General features: G+C 48.5%; 1 protein-coding gene across 1 annotated transcript; it reads left to right on the plus strand.

Moving 5' to 3' along the window:
- Nucleotides 1-5,572: 5,572 nt before the first annotated feature.
- On the plus strand, nucleotides 5,573-6,568 carry NPBWR1 (neuropeptides B and W receptor 1). Its single transcript, XM_040261215.1, has one exon. The coding sequence runs from the start codon at nucleotides 5,573-5,575 to the stop codon at nucleotides 6,566-6,568; it is 996 nt and encodes a 331-aa protein (XP_040117149.1).
- The last annotated feature ends 3,724 nt before the right edge of the window (nucleotides 6,569-10,292 follow it).

Raw genomic sequence — 10,292 nt, forward strand, 5'->3', positions numbered from 1 at the left:
GCAACACATAATTAATACAAACCCCATTTGAGAGATCTGTCCACAGCGGTACATGGACGCTCCGAGCTTCTTTGTCACTAGTCTTCCAATCCTGTCCTTTCTGTATCCTTCACTGACCATTCAGCCAATCCATTAGCTACTATAATGAACTGATGTGGGCTTCCTAGGTGGCACTAGTAGTAAAGAACCCACCTGCCAATGCAGGAGACATAAGAGATACAGGTTCGAGCCTTGAGTCAGGAAGATCCCCTGGAGTAGGGCATGGCAACCCACTGCAGTATTCATGCCTGGAGGATCCCATGGACAGAGGAACCTGGTGGACTACAGTCCATAGGATCACAAAGAGTCAGACATGACTGAAGCGACTTAGCACACACACAGGAATTGATATAGGTGGATGTTTCCCGTTATCCATCACACCAGAGAAGGTAGACCAGTTTTCTTTCAAACAACATGAAAGATGGCTGATATCAGAGTTAGGATGAAATTCTGCTGTAATTTCCTGAGAGACTACCATTTGACTGTCCTGTGTGTTACGGTCTCATAACAAAGAACAAAAAAGTTCATTTCATCTTTAAGAGGATTACATCTATGAGGATCAGAACTCTTATTCTCTGCTGCTGTAAAGATGGATGTGATTTTGAGACCTTTATCAAGTAATTTGCTTTCTGAGGTATTGGGATTAACATCATCAAGGGTTGATCTCTAATAGGCTACTTTCTCTGGTCCCAGATTTCTGGATGTTGGATGGGAAAGGATCCCTCAAATCTTTATTTTCTCCTTGGGGCTCTGTTCTAATCTCCAGGCTCATTTGCCTCTTGAAAACCACACCAAGAACTTCATCACACATTTAACAAATCCCAAATACCCCCTTACCTCTGTCTCCCACATTCCACTTCCTTCATCTTCCAGGTCATTCTGGTCAAAGATTATGTTTCTTTCTCCCCATCATTGGTCAATGGTGCACCATCCTCCTAGTTTCCTGGAATAGAATGTCAAAATTATTGTCTCCTCAAGGTACACTATGCAGTTTCATGTCTCATTCTGTTGTTCACACTCTTTGACCAGGACTGTCCATATCATCTTATCCTCATCGTATCCTTCAGAGATCCTCCTCAGTGGAGCCTCCCCTGCTTTCCCCCAACTGGGAAGAACAATTCTTCTCAAGGACTCCCACCAGACTTTGCCTCAATACTACTTCATCTTTATTATAGCACTTATTCTTTGCTGCATTTTCTAAGGTGTGTTCTGAAGAATGCTTATTTCTTGGGAAGCATCCACATAAAGAAATGTTCTCAGGTAACCAGTCTATGGAATTTTGCCTACTGCGGTATGAATTGGCATTCCTGATTAACATTAGTATACTCAGGATTCTGAGAACAGTTAGAACAGGATTCACCTCCTTGTTCTACCATTTTCCACTTCGGATTTATGATTACCTTGCAGAACCCTTTTGCCTTGTTGACAGCTGCTTTCTCGCCATCCTGTTTCTCGGTGTTCTACACATTGTCTTATGCATTAGGATTCCTCCGTGACTGTTGTATATGTCATGCATTGTCCACACCCTAAGGCAGACAAATCTCAGATAACATTTTGGTGATATTTTCTTCCAGGCGACTCTGTGAGAACTTGACCCTGGCCATCAGGAAGTAAAGGAAATAAATTATTTAACTACCACCAGAAAGAGCTGACTGAGAAATTAGGACTGCTCGGGGCCACTATTAGTGAGAGAAGAGAGGAAGGTGAATAAACGACACCACAAGATTTTAAATGGAACAATTATAAACTCTTGGATGAAAGAAGACATAAAATTTTTAAGATTCACTATTTGAACTAAATATTAGAGCACTTGTTCTATTGGATAAAGTGCTGATGACTCAGCCTGGTCAGAAAAGCACCCAGCCTCTCCTGGGTGAACACGCCAGCCTAGGATAACACGTAATCAGCCATGAGTTGGCCAGTAAGTGCCTGGTCCCTGTAGGTATCATATTTTGGACTTCAACTCTACTGCTGTGTGAGTTTCTGTGCTACTGACTTGCCTTCCAGTATAATGATGAGGAATTATCCTCTTACTAACATCTTGAACCAGTGTGGTACATCTGTTACAATCAATGAACCGGTATCCATCAATTATTTTAATCAAAGTCCGTAGTTTATAACAGACTTCATGCTTTGTCTGTTCCCCCACCAACCCCTCGCCACAACTTGATGAATAAACTCGGCGACCACTTTGTTTTGATCATTGTTTCCTTCTATGAATCTCTCAGGAGTACAATGCGCAGAAATCAGAAAGTGCTGTCATCTGTTTAGTGTCATCAAAGCATTTCATTTTGAAACAGTAATAACCAAGCAGCTCCAAGAAGCTTTATTTCAAAAAAAAAAAAAACAAACAAATGAACACAGAAAAATGTTGCAACTTATTTTATTACTAGAAATGTCTTCTGGGGAACATCTGGGTAAACAAAGCAGCATTATACATACACTTTTGCCCTCAGACTTGAAGCTGCCAGCACCTTCATCTCCCATCTCTCAGTCTTAATGATGCTTATGGCACACGGGGTTCCAATATGAAGACACATTAGGAGCAATTTGTGTTTATTATCTTATCTTCATAAGTTGCAAAAGCAAACTGATACTAGAGTGCTATTTGAGAAGAAAAGCATTTCCCTCTACTCCTTCTAGGTTCTTCTGGCTGGTCCAGGAAGTAAACTCTTGTGAGACAGACTGACAGGAGAAACTCAGATTTAATTACATACGCACAGGGCCCCAGTCCTATGAGGTCCTATGAGGGTTCCATGGCATCTGGGGGCGGGGCAGGTGGGGACTTCAGCAAGGATGAGGCAGTTCACATGGAGATGGACGAGCAGGTGTTTGGTGAACAGATGTTTGTGAGGCTTGCAGGGACAATGGGACACAGAGCAGACTCTGGTCTCTAGGCCCCATCCAACTCCCCCACCCCCCACCCCATGTTCTTTGTAGATCTCTGGGAATAGTGCCCTTGTGTGCCAGGACCTTCCCCTGAGTTCTGTTGGCAGATAAGGGGCAAGTAAAAAGAAAGACTTCCTACTGCATGAGCTAGGATTTCCACTACAATATGAAAAAGAGTGGTGAGAAGGAACACTTTTGTTTTGTTCCAATCTAGGGGGAAAGTGTATATTAGCTTCTCATCATTAGATGTGATGTTACCCGGAGGGATTTTTGGGTAAATGTTCCTTCTCCAGGTGATGAAGTTCTTCACTATTCCTGCTGAGAGTTTTATCATAAATGGAGATTGAACTTGGTCAAATGCTTTTGCCATTTCTATGCATATGATATGTGATTTCTCTTCAAATGACTGTTGATGTGATAGATTATATGAATGGATTTTTAAATGAAAACAAGCTTGTATACCTGGGGTAAATCCCATGTGGTCATGTTGTACAATGTTCTTGACACAATGTTGAATTAAATTTGCTAAGATTTTCTTGAGTCTTTTTCATCTCTGTTCATGAATTTGTTGTTTTCCTTCCTTGTAAGGTCTTTTCTTGGTTTTGGTATCAGGGTAATGTTTCAACAAATGCCAATGAATTGAGATCATATTGAGTTTGGTCTCTGTCCACATGCAGTTAAGCTGGACATCAGTAATTTAAAAGCTAGAAAGTCTTCAAATGCTTGCAAATGAAGCAGTTACATATTTATATATACACATACATATAGACAGATACATGCATATGTGTTAGGTGTGACTCTTTGTGACCCCGTGGACTGCAGCTTGCCAGACTCCTCTGTCCATGAGATTCTCCAGGCAAGCATACTGGAGTGGGTTGCCATTTCCTTCTCCAGGGAATCTTCCCTATCCGGGGATGCATATGTATATATATGTGTGTGTGTTATATGTACACTATCCGTGCTATATATTTTATATTTTTTTTTTCACTTAACATCATGTGGTGTTTGTCACATTTTTGCTCATGGACATAGCCTGACTCTCTTGTCATTTTTTTTTTTTTCACACAAAGCATGAAACTGCAGGGAAATCAAAATCATACAGATTCTAGTAAGAAGAGGACTGAGTGGGTAAGGGAGAGCATTTGGATTTCTGCCCCTTCCAAGCTGCTTCCACTGGCTGCTTCCAGTCTCCTCCTCAGTGTCTTAGGCCCTCTCCTCTACCAAGGCATCACAAAGGACCAAACATGCATGTTACTTGGGCTCTTGCTCCTGTGAAAGGGAGACTTATCCCAGGGACGCAGGACAGACTCCTGAGCTGGAATTTGCTGGCTCTCCCGAAGGATGGTGGAGGAAGAAAACAGGAATTAAAAAAAAAAAAAAAAACTTTTAGAAAATGTTTAAATTTTTTGTGTTTCCTAAATGTTTTGTTTACTGCTTTAAATGTAGCTTTCTAAAATTGTGGTGAGCATTTTCTGTAGCATTCAATATATATATATTTTTTATTTTATGGGCCTTCCAGAGGACTCAGTGGTAAAGAATCCACCTGCCATTGCTGGAGACCCAGGTTCCATCCTTGGGTCGGGAAGATCCCCTGGAGGAGAGAATGGCAACCCACTCCAGTATTCTTGCCTGGAGAATCCCATGGACAGAGGAGCCTGGCGGCTACAGTTATGGGGTCGCACTGAGTCCGCCCGATTTAGCGACTAAACAAAAATAAATTGGGGGTAGAGTGTTAAAAAAAAAAAAAAAAACAACTGGAATGGGAGCCTCGACTGCATTTCTCTCCTTTTAAAACAGACTCTAACTTTGCTTTTCTTTCATTTAAGTCTTAACAGAAGAGTTTTTCAAACAGAGTGAGGTCACACTCCTGGAAGGAAGAAAGTGATTCCTTAAGTTTCGGGTAATGCGATTCTCAGTTCAAGACCTATTCTGCTTGCGGTTGGGCGCTAGGGGCGGCGGTCTGATCTCCAGGGCGCCCGGTCTGGGTTGCACCAGCCCACGGCTGCCAGGCGCGAGGCGGGTCCCGCGGAGGCTCCCGCAGACGCCTCGGGGCTCACACCGGGAGGGGGCGCGCAGCCCGCACGCGCTGCCGCTGCCTTTCCCGCCAGCTCGCGAAGACACAGACCGGGTCCCCGCATCTGCCGGGTGAGCCAGCGGCTGTTGTTGGGCGCGCTGTTCCCGGGGGCGCACGGAACCTCGTGGGACCCAAGCTGGCCTCTGCAGGACTCTCTGGGCTGACTCGGACCCCCGGGGGCGGGGTGGGAGCTCAGGTAGGGGAAGTGGGTTTGTGTTTTTCCTATAAAGGTAAGGACTCTTTTCTCTAGCACTTCCTTGATGTAGCCAACAGGTCAGAGGAAGATTTCAACAGGTGGCCGAGAGCGATCACGTGGTGCAGGTTGGGAGCCGGCCCCCGCTCCCTCCGAAACTGCTCTTCTCCGCAGAGCTGCGCGTGGTCCACAAGCCTCCCGGGTGCCCTCCGTCCATTCCGCCTCTCAGCCCCGCGGCGCTGGTGCGCGGAGAGGGCGGCGGGAACGGGCCTCCCCTGGAAGGCCGGAGACTAGCTCGGAGCGCGGGTCGGGTCCCCGGGACCGCAGAGCCCCCGCGGGGCAGCGGCGGAGAAGACTGAGACTCTGTCCTCTCCAGGATGCACAACGCGTCGTACTGGGGGCCGGAGCGCGCCAACACGTCGTGCCCCGCGCCCGCACCCACTCTCGTCTGCCCCAACGCGTCCGGGCCGCCGCCGCCGCTGCCGCCGCCGCTGGCCGTGGCCGTGCCCGTTGTGTACGCGATGATCTGCGCTGTGGGACTGGCGGGCAACTCGGCGGTGCTGTTCGTGCTGCTGCGGGCGCCGCGCAGGAAGACCGTCACCAACCTGTTCATCCTCAACCTGGCCGTGGCCGACGAGCTCTTCACGCTCGTGCTGCCTGTCAACATCGCTGACTTTCTGCTGCGGCGCTGGCCCTTCGGGGAACTCCTATGCAAGCTCGTCGTGGCCGTCGACCAGTACAACACCTTCTCCAGCCTCTATTTCCTCACGGTCATGAGCGCCGACCGCTACCTGGTGGTGCTGGCCACCGCCGAGTCTCGCCGGGTGGCCGGCCGCACGTATGGCGCCGCGCGCGCGGTGAGCCTGGCCGTCTGGGGGGTCGCGACCCTGGTGGTGCTGCCCTTCGCAGTGTTCGCGCGGCTCGACGAGGAGCAGGGCCGGCGCCAGTGCGTGCTGGTCTTCCCGCAGCCCGAGGCCTTGTGGTGGCGCGCGAGCCGCCTGTACACGCTGGTGCTCGGCTTCGCCATCCCAGTGTCCACCATCTGCGTCCTCTACACCTCGCTGCTGTGCCGGCTGCGCGCCATACGCCTCGACAGCCACGCCAAGGCCCTGGACCGCGCCAAGAAGCGGGTGACCGTCCTGGTAGTGGCCATCCTGGCCGTGTGCCTCCTCTGCTGGACACCCTACCACCTGAGCACCGTGGTGGCGCTCACCACCGACCTCCCGCAGACGCCGCTGGTCATCGCCGTGTCCTACTTCATCACCAGCCTGAGCTACGCCAACAGCTGCCTCAACCCTTTCCTCTACGCCTTCCTGGACGACAGCTTCCGCCGGAGCCTCCGCCAGCTGCTGGCATGCCGCGCCGCCTCCTGAGCCCGATGGCGAGGAGCCGGCGTTCGGGGTCTCTCAGGGTGGTTCCCGACCCGCGCCACCCCCGCAACCCCTCTCCCAGCTTGCTAGAGATGCGGATTCTTGGGCCTGTCCCGGGACCTCCGGCCTCGGAAGCTCTGTGGCTGCGCGCGCAATATGAATTTGCCGAGGCCTCGGGGTGCTGCGGGAGCGCGCGGAGCTTGGGGACCGCTGCGGCTGACAGCGCACAGACGGCTGCCTAATGCCCAAGGGCACCGAGGCAACCCCTAAGCTTGACACGGGAGAGGAGGAAGGGGGTCGTGATGCTGAGACCCTGTTCCCATTCCCCTCTAGCCTCCCGCCCCAGCCGAGCGCAGCCCGGATCTAGGAGGAGCCCTCGGCGCCGTCAGGGGAGAGGCCCGAGGATGCTGCGGGCGCCCTGGCGTCGGCTCCACGCAAGGCTTCTCTGATTTCCAGCAGCGACCATCTGCGCTGCTCCAGCTGGAGAGCACCCTGGCACGGGCCCCTGGCGCTTTTGCGCGCGCTCTCACCGCGGGGGAAGAGGGTCCCGGTGTGCGCGGGCGCTCCCACCTCGCCGAACTGGAGAGAGGCTGAGGCCGCCCGGGCTTCGCGGGGGACACAGAGCACCTCGGGTGGCGGGGCAGAGGATGAATGTGTGTATGCGTGTGTGTGTGTGTGTGAATGTGTGTGTGTGTGTGAATGTGTGTGTGTGCGCGCGCGCGCGTCTAGCGGAAGCCGGGGCTTTGGGTGAAGGAGGATGGAAATGGGCTGTGATGTCTACACAGCAGTTATTAATATAAAAGCGGTGATAAACCCTTCGTGTCCCAGCCACTTCTCTCTTAGCCCTTCCACTTTCCCACTCCTGTGGTCACCGCGGAGCCCCGCGCGCCAGGCTCCGGAAAGGCCAGGAGCCGAGTCCCCGGCAGGGTTGCGGCGCCCCCTGGTGGAGCCACTGCAGGCGCCGAGCATCCCAAACAGCGCTGTGTGTACAGGTGAGCGAGCGCACCTGCGAAGCCGCTCTTTCCGTGGCTCGGTTACTCGTCATTGCTTCCCTCTGCAGAGGGATTCAATCCCCCTATGCCCCTCTGCCCCCGACGACCTCTAGTACAGCTTGGAGCAGTTCGTTGCAATTCTTTGTGTGCATATTGCTTTTCGAGGTTGAGAACTTTATAAATATGTGTGTACTAAAACGTGCACAAAAACGCGTACTAAAACGTGTACTAATCTCACAGGCTTTTGTGGACTTAATGAGATCAAGAGGAGATGCGCATCCATTCCAGCGTTCCCTTTCTCCTCATATGCTTCATCCTCTTTGCCTCAGAGGGAGCTGAAATGATGAGACTTTATAATAATAACCTCTCCTGGGTTCCTTTCCACAGGGACCTGGTCCAAGCTGAGAAAGGAAACCAGACAGCACCCTATCTGTATTTTATCTTTACTTACAGGAGACAAAAGTGAATTAATAGAGAGGACTGACATTGGCTTTGCCCAGCCATCTATAGTCTTCAGACTTGAGGGCAGAGCATTAACCAGACTCCAGTCATTAATGAGTGTTTTAAAAGAGTTTTTCCCTTTAGGATGAATTCCAAACAGGAATGAAAATTTCTAAAAGTAGTTGTTTCCTACAGTCAGGATTAGGTGTGATCTAAAGTAGTGTTGCTGGTGTGGCAGGATTTGTTAACTTAGATTAATGGACATTAACCACTTTCTCTTAGCTTTAAAATACTTTTAACAAAATGAATGAAATGGAAAATCAGGAAGGGAGTTCTTTTTTTTTTTTCCCCCAAGGAAGACACTAACTCCCTTCCTGATTTTCATGAGTAAGAATTGCTTCCTTGGCTCTCAAAGCTATTAGGAACAACGGGGTGATTCATAGCTATCAGTTTAGAAAATGTAAATTTAGAAACATACCTTGGGTGACAAGTAATAGTATTAATAGCTTCAGAATATGGTTTTCTATTTTCAGTTCATTTTGATGGCATTTGAACAGTGCTCTGCTGGTGGGTTTCAGAGCCCTCTTCAAATTCATTTTAGTATCTTTCACGTTTCTTGGAAACATTCTATTTACTTTCTTCGTGACTCACAAAATTATTTTGTGACTCCTCAGTAGTTTTTCAATGTTAAAAATGTAAGTGTAGAGTAACTGCTCATCCTTTGAGGTGATGGACAAAAAGCAAAGTGAATATTCTGCCACAAACCCAGATTTGAAGCCTCATCTGTCTTCGTAAACTCAGTGACTGTACTTTGACATCCTCGGCATACACATCGGGCCAGAGCCATGTGACCTGCCTATTGATGTGGTACCACCCCCCCACACCCCCCACCCCTCCCACCCCCCCACCCCCTGCCACATACATACACGCAGATCAGCCTGGCTGTCTTTGAATCTACAAGAAGATCACTGGAAAAAAACACAGGACTGACACAGCTGCATTGTCCATGCAGCCAGGCCTGGCCTGGCATCCTTGTATGTGTGTACGATTAAATGGGACCCAGCACTTGTTTCCTCCTGGCCTTCTACATCATTGGATAAATGGTTGTATCATTGTTTCTAGGTCGTTGCCTTCATAATAGCATGTAGAACTCCAGGCTATAAGTCTCAGGTTACCTTCTTATGACTTAGGTACCAAGCAGAATAACTATGCCAGTAGCCTTTTAACTCTGTGTTGAATTTTTGCAGTCTTCCTGTAAACTGTGTTGTTCGGTTCTACCACTTCTGTTATTTTAAAATGTCTACTTGGTTTTACTTAGTGCAGTTATGTAATGTACGTGCTTAGGCATTCTCTAGAGAAATGCAGAAATTCTGCTTGTCCATGGCAAGGAAGCTCTGGTTAAAATAAAAGCTGAAACATTCTGTGTGGAGAGTTAATATTCTATTTCTGAGAACATGAATCCATAATTCAGTCACCTTAGCATTTATATGTCATTAATTTTAAAAACACTGCCTTCAGGGAAATTTTATCTAATGGATAAGCAATGAATAGATAGAAGAACTTGACAGGATAAGGTTAAGGGTGAAATCCCCTCACCTTTTTATTTTGGTTGATTGTGAAAATGATGTAAAACTGCCAATTAGCACAAAAACCCTGGGTCATATGCTGGATGGAAAAAGGATAATAAGCTTGTTATTTCATTCATTTCTTGAATATTTGAGCAGCTTGTGTGGAGAGTGAGAAGGGAAGAGAAATGGCTTAAATTGTCAGCATACACATTGGTATTTCACAACGGAGGATACTGTCCTTAAGTTTAGGGCAAGCTACATGTATTTAAAACATATAGGGTTATACAAAGATATTCTATCATATCAATTAAAAGAAAAGAAAAAAAGATGGGGAAAAGGAAGAAAAGGTAAACTGGCATCTCTGAGAAACGTCAGGATCCGTGAACTGCACGCTCCCCAGGCTGGAACAGAATATCTTTATTGGGAACTCTTTCCCGGTAGGGGGCGCTTCCTTGGTGACTCAGACTGTAAAGAATCTGCCTGCAATGCAGGAAACCTGGGTCCTGTCTCTGGGGTGGGAAGATCCCCTGGAGGAGGGCATGGCAACACACTCCAGTATTCTTGCCTGGAGAATCCCATGGACAGAGGAGCCTGGTGGGTTACAGTCCACGGGGTCACAAAGAGTCAGACACGACTGAGTGACTAACACTTTCACTTTTCATCTTTAACAGCAGATACTCGATGAACGTTTTTGAACGGAGGGATAAATGAGTATCTTTAAATCGA

This window comes from Oryx dammah, unplaced genomic scaffold (assembly GCF_014754425.2).
Source record: "Oryx dammah isolate SB20612 unplaced genomic scaffold, SCBI_Odam_1.1 HiC_scaffold_19, whole genome shotgun sequence".
NCBI classification, from domain to species: Eukaryota; Metazoa; Chordata; class Mammalia; order Artiodactyla; family Bovidae; genus Oryx; species Oryx dammah.